The 17369-nt window shown below is 45.8% G+C and overlaps 1 protein-coding gene across 3 annotated transcripts in view; it reads right to left on the bottom strand.

Moving 5' to 3' along the window:
• Window positions 1–10370, bottom strand: part of mfn2 (mitofusin 2) — a 28078-nt gene extending 17708 nt beyond the window's left edge. The window contains exons 1-3 of one of the 3 annotated variants that reach the window (XM_056273625.1): window positions 10059–10370; window positions 9474–9640; window positions 166–347 (exon numbers count right to left, since the gene is read on the bottom strand). In XM_056273625.1, coding sequence (XP_056129600.1) covers window positions 166–343 — 178 coding nt within the window. In that variant the 5' untranslated portion in view covers window positions 344–347; window positions 9474–9640; window positions 10059–10370. Of the gene's footprint in view, window positions 1–165; window positions 348–9473; window positions 9937–10058 lie in introns of those variants that run through there. The other 2 variants (XM_056273626.1, XM_056273624.1) reach the window with 2 other exon arrangements.
• Window positions 10371–17369: the final 6999 nt, after the last annotated feature.

The following is a 17369-nucleotide window of genomic DNA, read 5'->3' as shown; positions in this document are numbered from 1 at the left end:
GAATGAGGAAATATAAAACATGAATTTACACAATAGATGTAGATTGTCTGTTAAAGTATACTAACTTAAGAGTACATGAACTTTATTGATAAACTCATTAGGAGAGAGAGAGAGAGAGAGAGAGAGAGAGAGAGAGAGAGAGAGAGAGAGAGACAGAGAACGAACCTTCTAGGAAGGATGAGCTCTCCTTAATGTAGGCTCCCAGCTGCTCGAAGATCCCGTTGATCTTCTTCTTTGCTGTGACAAAATGTTTGAGCGGCGATGCATTCACCTCAGCCATCAGTCTTTTATCCTTCTTGCCGTGGACTGCGTTGGTGTTGGGTCGTGAGAAAACCAGGGACATGGCACTGGAGAGAACAGTATGTCAGAAGAGAACAAACAAAGAATCAAACTAAGGGACGAAGGATCAAATTCAGCTAACTGGAACTAGGGCTGTGTGATATGACCACAATCTCATATGCTGATCCAGATCATTTCATATCTAGATAACCATACATATCGCAATATAGCACATTTTCTGCAGATTCAATGGATAAATAGTTTCTAATCCGTGTCCTCCCCTTGATGTGTGTGTGTGTCCGCCCCCACTGAACCAGAGAGCAGAGAAGTAGCGTGACCATAAATGACAGCAAAATGCAGTAGAGACTCTCACACTGAGCTGAAATGAAACAAGTGCATATAGATTAAGAAAATAACAAACAGTCTCTATTGCATTTTGCCATCATTTATGGTCACCTTAGTTTCTCGTCAAACTCCACACAGAGGACGACCCAGGACGACCCCAACCTTGGGGGTCGTCCCGGGTCGTCCTCTGTGTGGAGTTTGCATGTTCTCCCTGTGTCTGCGTGGGTTTCCTCCGGGTGCTCCGGTTTCCGCCCACAGTCCAAAGACATGTAGCTCAGGTGAATCGGCCATAATAAATTGTCCCTAGGTGTGAACGTATGTTTGTGTCGGCCCTGTGATGGCCTGGCGGCTTGTCTAGGGTGTCTCCCCGCCTGCCGTGCAGTGACTGCTGGGATAGGTCCCAGCATCCCGTGACCCTGAGAGCAGGATAAGCGGTTTGGATAATGGCTGGATGGACAGTTCTTCTTTCCTCTGCTCTCTGTGTCATGGCGGGCGGGGCTCGGCAGAGCAGAGGAGAGACAGACAGCAGTGGAGAGTTGGAATTGATGACAATTACACTAGTTATGTTACTATAAGTGCAATAAAAACTTTGCAAGTAAAAAGCCAATGAGAGTAATTTACTAATGTAATCCATGCAAAAGCTGGACAGAGTCCAAATGATGAAATATATTGCCATAAAGAGTGATTAGTAATAAGCAATAGAGCATAATATGAAACAATAGACATTTTTCTATCATAACACAATATATATTGTTATATCACACAGCCCTAACGAACATCAGGTGACATTTGAAAGAGTTGCAGCAACAAGTTTTTAAAGGAGTGGCTTAAAGTTTACAGTAGGAGTGTCACTTTTCATAATGAGCCAAATACCTTCACGCTTTTGCTCACGATAAAAGTAGATATAAATCACCTAAACTCATGGTACATACTAACATTACTAAGAGGCATCAAGACCAGCAAAGACAGAAAAAGTTGAAGAGAAAAGAAAGCTGTAAAGGCAGAAAGTCTATACTGCCACCCACCGGTTCACCCTGCTGGACTTCTTACCCTGCTCAAAATACTATATACTACCAAAGGCCATGAGACTGTATTGCATCGAATGCACAGAAATCTGACTCGAGTAAAGAAGCTGTCGATGCTGTTGAGAATGGGGAGAGTCCTTCTCTTACAGAAGCTTCATCCCTCTCCATCTCTCGCCGCAACACCTGTTGCCATTTCTGAGAAGTGTGTAAAATGTGTAGTAAGCAAGCAAACTGTAATTTATATAGCACTTTTAAAAACATACAGTTACAAAGTGCTTTACACTCAATACACAAAATACGAATAAATACATAAAATAAAATGAATGAATATAAGACATGGCATAGGGAGTAACAGACCAAGCTAAAAATGAAACAAAACAGAAGGCAGGGGTTGGGGGTCCATGAAAAGGCTTGCCTGAAAAGACGGGTTTTTAGAAGCCATTTAAAACAATCCAAAGATTCAGCGAATCTAATGGATTGGGGAAGATTATTTCAGAGGCTTGGGGCTAAAATTGCAAAGGTGCGGTCACCATTTGTTTTGCAGTTGGAGTGAGGGATGGATAAAAGACCGAGGTGTGAGGATCAAAGTGGTCAGGAACTCAAATGAGGAATGAGAAGATCAGAAATGTAACTGGGGGCAAGATCATGCAGATTATTCTGAAATTTACGGGGCGCCAATAGATGGATACAAGAATAGGGGTAATATGGGACCTACAGCTAGTTCTAGTTAGTAGTCTAGCAGCTGCATTCTGAAACAACTGTAGACAATTGAAAGCAGCTTGGTTGAGCCCAGAGTAGAGGGAGTTACAGTAATCTAGACGGGAGAAAATGAAAGTTAAAAAGACAAAATATTTCTGATTTTTGCAATATTTCGTAGCTGAAAAAAACAGGATAGGACAAGCTTGGACATGGTGATCGAAAGACATATTCTGGTCAAAGACAATATCAAGATTTTTAGCGGTAGGTTTAATGTTTGAAGAAGAGGACCAATAAACTGATCAACTGTAGTGCCAAAGTTCTCAGGACCAATTAACTTCAGTTTTATCGGGGTTTAGATGGAGGAAATTAAGGAACATCCAGTCTTTGGTGACAGCTAAGCAATCATGGAGGGAGGACAGTTGATTCAGTTATTGGGTTTGGCAGAGAAATAGATCAGAGTATCATCGGCATAACAGTGGTATGACATGTCTTGAAAGTGACTAAACAAATGACCCAGAGAAAGCACATATAAAAAGAAGAGGATTGGCCCAAGGACAGACCCCTGAGGGACTCCACGCAGTAGGGGAGCTGATGGTGATACAAGCTTGTTAATACAAACATTAAAATATCTATTAGTCAGATAAGAGCGAAACCAATTTAACGCTGTACCATAAATGCCAACCCAGTTCTCAAACCTATCAAGTAAGATGGTATGATCTATGGTATCAAAGGCAGCAGTTAAATCTAAGAGAATAAGAACAGAGTATTCACCTTTATCAGCAAGCATAATGTCATTGGACACTCTTAGTAATGCAGTCTCAGTACTACGCTTGTGACGAAAGCCGGATTGAAATTTATCGAAAATATTAAAACTCTCAGTCTGCTGCAGGATTTGGTCCGCAACAATTTTTCCGGATCAAGAGAGAGTTTTTTGAGGAGGGGCTGAACACAGGCAATTATAAAGCAGGCAGGTACAGACCCAGATGTGAGTGAGCAGTTGATGATGGATTTTAAAAATTTTGTTGGAACCATATCACAGGGACTGGAGGAGGGACACCTAAGGTCTACAGTATTAACAAGGAACTGAAGAGATGCAGGAGTAAATTCCGACATTAAAATTGGACGGCTGAAAGGGGCAGGGGGTAAAATTGGACCTTAGACCATCGGTCTGGTCAACAAGGAAAGACAAGAAATTTTCAGTCGTTAGCAGAACAGGCGGACCATCTCCTTCCTGTTGTTATCGGGGACACGGTGACACTCAAGTGTAATTTCCATACGGATGGCAATCTCCGAGAGATAGTCTGGTTTCGGGTAAGAACACATGGACCGAAGTGTATTTTACTGTTGACTTGCCAGCTGACCCCATCGTAAGACTGTTAATGTCAATACTACCTTAAAAATGTCACAGTACGGGGACCTGGGTAGTGTAGTGGTCTGTTCCGTTGCCTACCAACACGGGGATCACCGGTTTGAATCCCCGTGTTACCTCCAGCATGGTCGGGCATCCCTACAGACACAATTAGCTGTGTCTGTGGGTGGGAATCCGGATGTGGGTATGTGTCCTGGTCGCTGCCCTATCACCTCCTCTGGTTGATCGGGGCACCTGTTCAGGGGGAAGGGGAACTGGGGGGATTAGTGTGATCCTCCCACGTGCTACGTCCCCCTGGAGAAACTCCTCGCTGTCAGGTGAAAAGAAGCGGCTGGCGACTCCACATGTATTGGAGGAGGCATGTGGTAGTATGCAGCCCTCCCCGGACCAGCAGAGGGGGTGGAGCAGCGACTGGGAGGGCTCAGAGAGCAGGGTGATTGGCCAGGGGACAACTGAGGGGAAAAAAAAAGGGGGAATCCAAAAAAACAAACAAAAAAAATGGCACCATCAATAAAACAGTAAATTCAATAAAGCAATAAAGCATAAAACACTAATAAAACTTAATAAAAATTTCAAAAACAAACAAATGCCGTGGGGTGATAAGATAAAAAGGTTCACAGGAAGGCTAGACTACAAAAGTGCGTTTTAAGAACAGATTTAAAAGAGGAGATGGACTTCCTAATCTATCCTAATCCTAATCCCCCCTGGAAGGTTGTTCCAAAGCTTGGGGACCCTGATGGCCAATCCCCTGTCACCTTTGTTTTTTAGCCTGGATTTAGGAACCACAAGGAGAGCAGGATAGGTGGCATGGTGGTGCAGTGGTTAGCTCGGTCGCCTCACAGCAAGAAGGTCCTGGGTTCAAGCCCCGAGGTAGTCCGACCTTGGGGGTCATCCCAGGTTGTCCTCTGTGTGGTGGTCAGGTGAATCGGCCATACTAAATTGTCCCTAGGTGTGAATGTGTGTGAGTCAGCCCTGTGATGGCCTAGCGGCCTGTCCAGGATGTCTCCCTGCCTGCTGCCCAATGACTGCTGGGATAGGCTCCAGCATCCCTATGATCCTGAGAGCAGGATAAGCGGTTTGGATAATGGATGGATGGATGGATGGATGGAAGGAGAGCAAGATTTGAGGACCTCAGGGCCCATGACAGCACATGGGAAGATAAAAAGGTCAGAAATATAGCTAATGGATGACTCTGAAGATTGGAGTAGTTGGCCTAAAAAATAGAGGAGAAAAATCCCCCCCCCTCAAAAAAAAAGATATTCACTAAAGCTAGGCTAAAACCTAGACTGGACCATGACTACATTTGGTAAGTGGCTGATTTTGCACAACTAGGTTTAACGTGGTTTTTTTGACATGGGTTCTGTGAACAGCGGCAGTACGGGACAGCAGTTTTCAAACCCTGATTATCTGTACAGTTAAATAGCGCTATTTTTTTCCTCAAAGATATTTTTATTGGATTTTAAAGAAAAGGCAATATTCATACAAAGATTTTAAAACAAGTGCATGATTAGTCAGATTTACACGATATAAAAATGATAGAGGAACATGACATAAAATCTTATCCCCAATCACCCCCCCCCCCCACACACACTCACACACACGACCCACTAGCCCCATCTACAAGCCTGGATGCGCTATGTAAGAGGGTATTTCGTCCCTGGAGTGAAACAGTGAAGTGCTGGAAGTCGGGTTTCGGATTTAGAAAAGAAAGAAGGCTAGGTAAGTCAGTAAATAGAAGACGGGTGGTGGTGGTGGGGGGGGGTAGAATCTGGTAGACCTTCACAGGTTATATTAATGACGTAAATCAACAAAAACAAAAAGCAGAAGAGAATGGGGCAATAGTTCTTCAGTTTAGCTGGGGAGGTTTAAAGTATTCCAGGAAAGGTCCCCACACCTTTTGAAACTTGTCCTTGGAGTTACAGACGGAGGAGTGGATCTTTTCGAGGTTTAGACAGGACATAATATCGTTCAGCCACTGAGCGTGGGTGGGTGGGGCAGCATCTCAGCAATATTGCACGCCAACAGAGAAGCGAAGGACAATATGCGGCGTTTGGATGGGGTCAGGGGTACATCATCCTTGCCAGTGGTGCCGAACAGGGCGGCCAGAGGGTTAGGTTCTAGTTTAAAATTGAGGGTTAGGGATAAGGTTTGGAAGACATCTTTTCAGTATTTTTCAAGTCTAGGACAGGCCCAGAACATATGGATAAGGGAAGCCTCATCCTCCTTACATTTGTCACAGATGGGACTCACTTCCGGGTACATACAGGATAGTTCTACTTTGGACACATAGGCTTTGCGCACCAACTTAAATTGTAACACAATGACGGGCAGAGAGGGATGTTGAATTAACCAGCCCGAAGATCGAATTCCATATATCGTCCGACAGTGAAAGGCTTGGCCTGGAAAGTGGTGTGAAAGTGCTGCCCTGCCCACCGTGACATGAGGTGAGAGTTATCAGAGCCACGAATGTGTGTTTCCTGTAAAAAAGGCAATTGCTGTTTTGTGTCATGTGTGCAAACACTTTCGTTCTTTTAACAGGACGATTTAAACCCTTGATGTTCCAGCTCAAGAAATTTAGAACACTATCCATTTTCCTTAGCTGAGCACATAGGTTGGAAAGTACAAATGATATTGACACTCCAGGTATGTCTTAGAATGACCAGGGCTACAGACTCCTAAAACAACACCGGCATTGAAAGATCCACCCCCACCCTCCCATCCCGCAACAACAAATACACAGAGAACCCTAAACCCCATTGCCAGCCTCTCCCCAAACGAGAGGCTGCACCCACCCTCAACCACTCTCCTTTCGAAATCTCGAGCTGGTCTCTCCCCAATTGAGAGACTGCATCCCACCCCCAAAAATACCTCCCATGCACTACGTCCCCCTGGCGAAACCTCTCACTGTCAGGTGAAAAGAAGCAGCTGGCGACTCCACATGTATCAGAGGTGGCACGTGGTAGTCTGCAGCCCTCCCGGCTTGGCAGAGGGGGTGGGGCAACGACCGGGATGGCTTGGAAGAATGGGGTAGTTGGCCAAGTACAGTTGGGGGAAAAAAAAGCCTAATAACTTGTCCATAGGTGCATCTCCAGGCACTGCAACTATCGACATCCTCAGCCACACCCAAAACTACACAGCAGACCCTACAGTTCCAAAAACCAAGAACGAAGAAAAGAAAGAGACATAACAGATGTCAGGGTAGAATTCATTGCTATGGATATGAGACCCATTAATGTAGTCGAAGGTGAAGGCTTAGAAAAATTAATGAAGAAGATGGAGCCCGAATACACTGTACCCAAATGCTCCAGTATTTCACACGCCCTGTCTCTGAAATACAGCAATGTGCAAGACCAAATGTGAACGCTCATTGAAAACTCAACTGCCTTAAGTTACACAACGGACATTTGGACCTCGCTGAGTATGTAGGTGTACATGGCTGTCACGTGTCACTTTACAACTCAGGAGTGGGAGCTCTGTGCCTTCGTACTGGAAACCAAAGTAATAGAGGTGGGGCATATGGGAGTCAACATTGCACAACAGCTTGGAGAAGCAGCGGACGCCTTTGCCATTCCAAATTACAAGTGAGCAGCCATTGCTCACGACAATGCCAGCAATATGAAGCTGTGTGTGGAGACACTAAAGACAGAACCAGAGAAATCGGGCAACGTTCAAGGGGTCTACTGTTCAGGACACACGCTACAGCTGTGCATAAATACAGCTCTAAAACATGACAGAATACATTGCGCAGTTTCGACTGCCAGAAATCTCGTGGGACACTTAAAGTGCAAAAGCCACAGCTGCTTTGTAAGAGAAGCAAAAACAGCAGAATGTTGTACAGCACAAAGTCATACAAGACGTTGTTACTCGTTGGAACTCGCCATGTGAAATGCTTGACCGACTGGTAGAGCAACGATGGCCAGTGACAGCTGTTTTGTCAGATCCCAGCATCACGAAGAAAAAAGAATGCACCCTGGACCTGACAGGGGACCAGCGGAAACTAGCACAGGAGACAACAGAAATGCTGGGGCCCCTAATCACGCTTACATAACTGCTATCACAGGAGGAGAACTTGTCGCTGTCTGCAACAGTGCCAATGCTCTTCAACCTGAAGAAACACCACCTGTCACCAGAACAGGATGACAGTCCTGCCATCAGAGAAATGAAGAAGACCTTCACCACAGATATTGACAGCAGATGGCAACTGTTAAGTTTGGAGCACAGAAGCATCTATCTCCTTTCCTCAGCACTGGACCAGCAATTCAAGCAACTGAAATTCCTTGAGAAAGAGAAGAGGGACCTTGCCAACATTGAGGTTAGACTAATATTTGGGTGGCATGGTGGCCCAGTGGCTAGCGCTGTTGCCTCAAAGCAAGAAGGTCCCTGGGTTCGAACCCTGGGGTTGTCCAACCTTGGGGGTCATCTCAGGTTGTCCTCTGTGTGGAGTTTTCATGTTCTCCCCGTGTCTGCGGTGGGGTTTCTCTGGGTGCTCTGGCTTCCACCACCATAAAAAAGACATGCATGTTAGGGTTAATACTCCTTCCTGTCTGTGCCCTTGACCGAGGCATGGCAAGACGAACTGGAGTTGGTCCCCAGGTGCTGCACTGCGGCTGCCCACTGCTCCTAGCTACACAGCTAGGATGGGTTAAATGCAGAGCATAATTTCCCTACAGGGATCAATATAGTATCTCAAAATAAAAAAAATTAAAAAAACTTTATATTTAAATCCATCCATCCATCCAACCATTATCCAAACCGCTTATCCTGCTCTCAGGGTCACGGCAATGCTGGAGCCAATCCCAGCAGTCATTGGGCAGCGGGCGGAGAGAACCCTGGACGGGCCGCCAGGCCATCACACAGGGCCCACACACACACACTTACACACACACACACATTAATACCTATGGGCAATTTAGTATGGCCGATCCACCTGACCTACATGTCTTTGGACTGTGGGAAGAAACCAGAGCACTCTGAAGAAACCCACACAGACACGGGGAGGCATGCAAACTCCACACAGAAGACAACCCGGGATGACCCCCAAGGTTGGACTACCTCAGGGCTTGAACCCAGGACCTTCTTGCTGTGAGGCGACCGCGCTGCCAACATCTATTTCAGCATCTCTGATATATTCTCTGCACCACTGCACCTTACCACGTCTTATTTTGCCTGTATATACGTCAATCCCTGTGTATATATCTGAAGACTGTTGTGTTGTCGTGTTGTTATTCTATGTTAAGTACACAGAGAGTCACAAAACCGGGGCCAAATTCCATGTATTTACAAACCTACATGGCCAATAAACATGATTCTGATGGGGACAATATCGTGAATCTTAACTATTTTGGGCCAGGATAACCGTGACATGAAAATCATATCGTCCTACCCCTATTTGACAGCATTCATTCTTCACCACAACTCCTCTCACTAAACAAAATGTCATGCTCCAACATATATTTACAGCCAAAGAGTACCGTACAACCTTAAGTCAACAGTTCCGCTGTTTCACACAAAACAATTGAGGTCTCCAGCAAACGGCCAAAACTGTGTTTTGACCAAAATAATCCCACCATGAAGACCTGTCGAGTCCACGGTTAAAGGTCCTGTAAGATTATCTGTTCCCAAGTCCTGTTGGTTTACAATGAATGTCAGTAAGCCACAGAGATTTCCCAGTCCCGGGAGACTACAGACAACGTGAAAGCAGACTAGTATGGCCCCACACAACAAATGGCACTATCTTGTTTGGAACTGGGTCTTACCTTGACGTCTATGGTCCGTTATAAGAGGAAAATGTGGTTTCTCTGAGACAGGGGCTTTGGGTGGCTAGAACCAGGCAGCCATTCTCAACATCGCCGTTCCACTTCAATGACCTTTCACACAGTTTCCACAGTTTGCAGCGCAGTGCAGGACAAATGACACACGAATTCTTGCGTTATGCAAAAATTAAAGGCATGTCAGAGGAGCCAGGCATTCCCAACACGAACCCGAGACAAGACGGAGGACACAAAGTCAACGCGTTGGTTTTTAAAAAAAACAACCTGATATTTCTATATTTTATAGAGCTAAACGGCGGACGTGCAGTCAGTCACGCTATCAGTTCCGCCTGATTTACAGCTCTGGCGTACCGAAACCTCTGAGCTCGTATCTGGCCAAGATGTAATTCAAACGGGATCCAACACCATTATGTAACGGGACGGGTCAGATCCTGAGCCGGACATTAAGTAGCCACAGAGCCGACACTAGCCGTCACAACGCCTTTTCCGGGAAGCCTACTCACCACTTCCGGTTAGCATACTGGCTAAACAACTGACAGCACAACCTCGCCTTTTGGGCCGGGGACTTACCGTGGATGTGGGGACCGGTTTAGAAGCGGCGTTCCTGCATATCGGCCCGTACGATTCCGGGTTTATCCTGAACTCTTGATATGTCGCCCAGCGTTCGCGAAATTTACGAGGTGGTGGCTAAGTCACAACCGAGGGGGCGTTTTCTGCGTATCGAAAACTTAACGCAACGTTAGACGTTAGCACAACCCTAAGCTGTTTCTTTACGTTAGCTATGACACGTGGACAGAGAGTTTGTTCGGAAATAAAGTCGTTCATACAATGAACTGTTATAACGCAAGATTAGCTTTAACGCTAACTCTAGACAAGCAAGCGCTGCCGCGTCCTCGGTCTCCTTCGTTTTTTTAATGGCGGTTGACAAACAGAGAAATGGCGCTTTACTGCCACCAACTGGTGATGTGTGCGAATTGGGATTTTTTTTTTCTAAACTCGTAAAAATTAACTAAAATGGAAGGAGTCTCTGGATGTCTTTCTCGCCGACCATTAATCCAATCGCCTTCGAGATCGGCTCTGTGGAGAAGTCTGACACACATTTCCCACAATCTTCGCCTAAACTATATTCTTTCTTTTAGCCCTGTGGCATCAAAAGACCTCAGGGGAACAAAACTCACCAACTGCAATACAGAAGAGAGTCCAAGGATTCAGAAAATGTATAATATACCCATACTTTTTCTTTGTGAGAGGTGATTTTGAATCTTAAATTAGAAGTCACCAGCTCAGGCCCATTCACCTCCATTATTTGGACCAACATATTTCAATAGGATAATTCTTCCCAAGGAGTAACTTAGTCATAGCTATCACCTTTCAATGACATCATTCGTGATTCAAAGAAGGAAATAAGAACTATACATTTAATACACCTCATCTTCATCATCATCATAGTCGACCAGTTTCACATCAACCTCTACGTCCTCCTCCTCCTCTCTCTGATTGGTGCAGGTTTGTAGCTTGCACATTTCTGTGCACTTCAGTCTGTGGGCAAGGCAGGAGCAGTCAGGAAGCTTGCAGGTCCATACACACTTGCAGGCCATAAGTTCCAGGAGAGCCAGTGGTGCTGGGGGTCCTCGCATCCATTCTAACATCAGCATACCTGTAAGAATAAGTGGAACATATTTCTAATCAATTTCAGCGAGGAAGTTGAATGTTGAGAAATTACCTATACATATTATTTTAGCATTATAGCATGATGAACATGTATGTAGTGAATTATTATAAGTAGACCTTGGTCATCAGTTGTCCATCCATGTCCTTTTGGCTCTGGTATGTCTGGTTGTCCTTCCAGGCAGTGCCTCCACACTGCTGCATGGTAATTGGCATGCTGGATATGCATCTTTAAACAGTCCTTGCAAGGAGGAAGTACACTGGACTCCACGTCACCCCTTTTGCTGCAGAATAGCAAGTAACACAGATCATTGACATCACATATGCTAGATGATGGTGCATATAACCTGCAGAGAAATGATTCCATATTGCTGTACAATTCGTCTGATACTTCCCAGGATGTTCTCAGGGTTTTGAAGGACTCTTGCAATGTCCTGTTTCCTTTGATCAGTTTGAAAGCACAACGTTTACTACGTCCTGCAAATGCACTTACACTATCACAACTGTGAAGGCATGTACACCTACAAGAGCATCACATAGGTCATCCCCAAGGAGCTGAGCAAGGTTGCTGATGTTGATGTACCTTGTCCGATTCTGAGTGCCACACTTCAGATACAGGGGGCAGTTTATCTTCTTACAGTATCCAAGACAAAGGATCATGACATCTGTATCCTCGCTCACAATAACTGTGGTTTGATGGCCATTCTAACTGGCATGATTTGCATGTAAGAGCATGCGGGTATCCGCCTCCTCATGGGAAGATTTCAGGTCTTCAACGACATTCCAGTCTGTTTTGCCGAGACAATAGCATGTCTCTCCACAGGTTGCAAGTAGCTGCTTGTCCTCCTTAAGCCTTTGAAGGTTCTCTGGTTGCTTCCACTGGTCCACGACGAACCTTATCAGTGCTGTTTTGCTGTCTGGATTACTTAAGAGTTTTCTCCACTGCACAACCTTGTGTCCCAGGGCAATGTTTTTCCATTGAATGCTACTTGCTGAACCACGATTGCATCTCTCTGAATTCTTGATCGATGTTTTCCTGTATACATCAAACACCACATCTATCCGCTTACTGTGTCCTCCTTCATGCAGCACTAGGTTCAGCACAGATCCAGCAATCTCTCTCTCCATCTCCATCACCTTTCATTTTCTGAACAAGGCTCATTCCATCAATGATGCATGCAGAATGTTCTCCAATTTCTTCTACTGCTAATCCTGATTTCTCCAACTCTCTTGCAAGAGCAGCCTTGTTAGTTTTCCGCAATGAGCCATCTGGATTTGAAAGTGCCCATGGTAGTGGACCAAGAGGATGAGCCAGGACATCTTTAATGTGAAGATCTCTACTTTGTGAAACAATGATCATATGTCCAAAGAGATTTCTATCTGCTTTCAAGACCACCTCCTTGTTTTTTGCCAGCTTTCCTCTACTTTTAGTGATGCTTGCAAATGTCTTCTGGTTCTGTTTTTCCATTGTGTCACGGAACTTGGCTGTTGGTGAACCTTTTTCCAAACGCTCACTTCTGAACTTTTGATATGCTTCCTCTCCAGTCTGGTGAGCTTGCAGCAGATCACGGGCTATGTCGGATGACACAGTGATTCCTGTGGAAAGACTGATTATATCAGATTGATCTACACCTAGAGGGTTTACCCAGCTTTTCTCCATAAGTTCTACAAAGGCATTAACATCTGCCCGGTCCTTCTCTATCCTTGTCTTCTGTAGATCGTGATGATTTACACTTTCTGTAGGATCATTGCCTGTCATGTTCCTGAGTTGCCTTAGATACTGACTTCTGTTTTCTGAAGTGAGATAGTATCTGGTCACTGCTCCAGCTTTTAAGCTGAAACCTTTGGTCCCTCCCTGGTATTTGAAAGGGCAAAAGACAAAAGATGTTCTGACTAAATGCAGAGAGCTAAGAGCTGATGACCCACTCAGGAGAGCGGCTGACAGGAAAGGTGATGCTAGGATGCTAGCCATAGTGAGTCGTGAGCTAGTTGCTGCTGAAGGTCATTGTCACAGATCCTGCTACAGGCTGTACACAAAAGACCTGTACAAAGACAAAGACACTGTGGACCAAGAATCAGCTTCTCAATTAGTGGAAAGAATGGCACTCCAAAAGGTTTTCACATACATCCGGGAAGACCTGATGGAACATCCCAGAGTGATACCATTTAAAGACCTGATCACTATGCTAGTGACAGAAATGACCCCTATGGTGACAGATACAAATGAATGTGGTGTAACACGAGTCATACTCAATACAAAGCGATACCTACGTCGCAAGGTTGAAGCAGAATTTGGGGAATCTGTACATATCATAGCCCATGGCCCCAAAAACCTGTTGTTATACCCTAACACATTAAAGGTTTACCAAGACCACAAAGATGAACTGAAGTTATACAAATTGCGCGATGACAAAGACATCGTATCTGACGCAGCATTGAAGATCAGGCATGATATTCGTAACCAAAACATCACTCAAACATGGCCACCACACGTGTCAGATCTGGAGAAGATGAACAGTGCTCCAACATCTATTGTAATGTTTCTCCAGACACTCCTAACAGGTACATATATTGTAGGAAACAGTCCATCTAAGAGGGTGCAAAGGCTCACGGCTTCATTCAGCCAAGACCTGGTTTATGCAGTCACCTGTGGCAAAGTCAAGCCTACTAAACACATTGTGTTGCCCTTTGCTGTCAAGTCACTCACTGGAAATGTGGAACTAATAAATATACTGAATAGACTTGGCCATGGTGTTTCATATTCCCAGGTAGAGGAAATTGACACAGCTCTTTGTCTTCAGAAGCAAGCAGCAAGTGGAGATACTGTTCCACTACCACAAAACATCAAGCCTGGTTTGTTCACAACATTGACGTGGGACAATATTGACAGACTGGAGGAAACTCTCGGCAGTGAAGGGACATCACACCGAGTGAATGGAATTGGTGTGCAAGCAAATTCTATTTGCTGATCATCCTGCTGAAGCCAGACCTTTGCCTTGCATCCCAAAAACCAAGAAGAGAAGCATTCGAGCAGTAGAGATGCGGCTTCCCATTTACAGTGCAGGAAAGCGTGCCAATCCTCCAGCTGTACATACAGTTGATGCTGATCATGCCGCTATCCTACAGGATGCAGCGGACAGAAATCACATGTGGCTGATGGCTCGTCAAGCCAACAAAGATGTTTGTAGCTGGACTGGGTTCAACATCCTCACCCACAGCAAGACAAGTGTACAAGAAGATAGCATCGGCTATTTGCCCACAATCAACGCTCCTGCCACACAGCTATCAACAGTTCATGAGGTTCTTCACCAGTCGATAAGCATCATGAAGTCTCTGCAGCTCAACAACATTGTTGTTGTTTTTGACCAGGCATTGTGTGCCAAAGCGGCTGAAATCACCTGGAAACACCCGGAACAGTTCAAGAACATCATCCTTAGAATGGGGGTCTTTCATACCACCTGCATTTTCATGGCAACGATTGGCAAACGTTTTGCAGATGCTGGTCTAAGAGACCTTTGCATAGAGGCAGGAGTGATAACTGATGGTTCAATCACAGGGGTTATTGATGGTCACAGGTATAACCGAGCTGTACGGCTCCACAAACTGCTCTACGAGGCTCTGTTGAGACTAGCATGGAAAGGTTTTCATCCTTGGTTAGAAGAGAATCATCCTGAAGATCTCATTTGTAATATTTGCTAGTAATATTTGATTTGCTAATGTCCCTTACGGCTTTCCGTAGCGCCACAACAAAGTCACGTGATGTACGTAACAACGTCAGTCGGAATCCGGTCGGTGAATAAAACACCCAGCACGAGAGAAGTCGTCCTTGCTTTATTAATGTTATAAGTTAACATAGCCAGAGGGCACAGATCATTACATGGTGTCAGAGTAGCGGAGTTTAAATACCCAATATGGATTCGTACGGCGTTCCAGCTCCACGGATGGACTGGGAATCGGCGAACTTACCTGAAGCATGGAGACGATTTCGGCAAACAACGGAGCTAATGTTCAAGGGCCCCCTGCGCGGGAAGATCGAAGAGGAGAAATGCAGCTACCTCCTGCTCTGGATAGGGGAAAAAGGGCGCGATGTGCACAACACTTGGACACTCAGCGGAGAACAAGCCAAGAAGCTAGAAACGTACTACGATAAGTACACTGAGTACATCACCCCCAAAGCAAACCCGATTTATGCCAGATATAAATTTCATGAAAAGATGCAGGGAGAGAGTGAATCCTTCGAACGATTTGTAACTGAGCTAAAGCTCCTAGTCAAAGACTGTGGCTACCCAAATGCCGACGAGATGGTCAGGGACCGCATCGTGTTTGCCACCAACTCACCCAGAGTGAGAGAAAAGCTACTTAGCCAGGGAGCTGAGCTAACGCTAGAAAAGGCCATAGATGTAGCCCGCTCACACGAGCTAGCAAAGCAACAGCTAAAGTCTATGGGCCAGGGCAGCACACATGAAACGGTGCACGCAATAGGCAGAAAGACTTACAAACCGAACGCACCCAAAGCAGCTAACGCTAACTTCAGACAAAGGGAGGGTAACGTTAGCACCGCCGCTAGGGCGTGTAGCTATTGTGGAGGGCTACACGGCGCTAAAGCCACTTGCCCAGCTAAGGGTAAACAATGCATTAAATGCAAGAAGCTCAATCATTTTGCTAAAGTATGCAAGTCTAGCTCCCAGGGACAGACAAAGTACTACCGCGGCACAGTACATGCCGTCGGAGAGAACCCAGAAGAGTACACCACTGACAGAGAGCAGGAAGAACTGTACTTCGACAACATTACAGTGGAGAGCACCGCTGTGGGAGAACAGACAGAGCTGTACATAGACTGCATCTCAATAGAGAACAACGGAAAAAGCAACGAGCAGGCTTACGTAGAGGTTGGAATTGGCACACCTCCACAGAAGGTAAAGTTTAAACTAGACACTGGGGCACAGGCCAATACTATTCCCACCAACCTGTTCCAGGCGCTGTTCAAAAATGTGACACTGAAACCAGCAATACACAGACTCACTGAATATGGAGGAGGCGCGCTGAGCGTGAAAGGCACATGCAAACTCAAATGTAAGTACAGAGACAATGCAATTATGCTGGACTTTTACGTCATTGACACAAACGCCCGACCAGTCATGGCAATGAAAACATGCCGTGACCTAAACTTGGTAAAAATAGTGATGGCTGTGAGCAAGGAAAACAATGTCACATCACAGAGCATAATGGATGAGTATGCAGATGTTTTCCAAGGAATAGGAGAGTTCCCAGGCGAGTACACCTTCCGCGTCACACCAGATGCAACGCCGGTCGTCTGCCCGCCACGCAGAATCCCCATCGCCCTACGCAGCAAACTGAGGGACGAGCTTGACAGCATGGAGAAAGGCGGCATAATCTGTAAGGTAACAGAACCCACAGAATGGGTGAACGCACTCGTCATTGTTGAGAAGCCAAAGACAGGCAAACTTAGAGTGTGTTTAGACCCCAGAGCTCTTAACAAAGTGATACAACGACCTCACTACCCCCTCCCCACGCTGGAGGACGCCACCACAAAGCTTGCTGGAGCTGAGTACTTTAGCGTGTTAGACGCGCGGTCAGGCTATTGGGCCATCAAACTGAGCACTGAATCCTCAATGTTGACGACATTTAACACAGTGTTTGGCAGGTATCGTTTCCTCAGACTGCCATTCGGAATCGTGTCCGCTCAAGACGAGTTCCAGAGACGCGTGGATGAAACATATGAAGGATTGGACGGTGTGACGGCCATAGTGGACGACATACTAGTGTTCGGCAAGACTAAAGAGGAACATGACCAGCGTCTCAGAGCGATGCTGAAGCGCACAAGGGAGCAAGGGGTGCGGCTCAACCCCGACAAGTGTCACATATGCGTGTCCGAGGTAAGCTACTTCGGCCACACGCTCTCACACGAAGGCATCAAACCAGACCCACACAAGGTGAAGGCGGTCAAGGACATGCAACCCCCACAGAACAAAGCAGAGCTGGAGACAGTCCTCGGCATGATCAACTACCTCGCCAGATTTGCTCCACACCTCTCACAGATAAACTCACCCCTCAGACAGCTTCTGAAACAGGACAGTGAGTTTGTGTGGGATGCAGTCCACGACAAGGCGTTCCAAGAGATGAAGAATCTCATTACACAGCACCCAGGTCCAGTACTCTCATATTTCGACCCGCAGAAAGAGCTGCGACTCC

Source organism: Lampris incognitus, chromosome 2, assembly GCF_029633865.1.
Source record: "Lampris incognitus isolate fLamInc1 chromosome 2, fLamInc1.hap2, whole genome shotgun sequence".
Lineage (NCBI taxonomy): Eukaryota > Metazoa > Chordata > Actinopteri > Lampriformes > Lampridae > Lampris > Lampris incognitus.
Note: the sequence above shows the minus strand (reverse complement) of the source record. Positions and strands in the feature narration are given on the sequence as shown.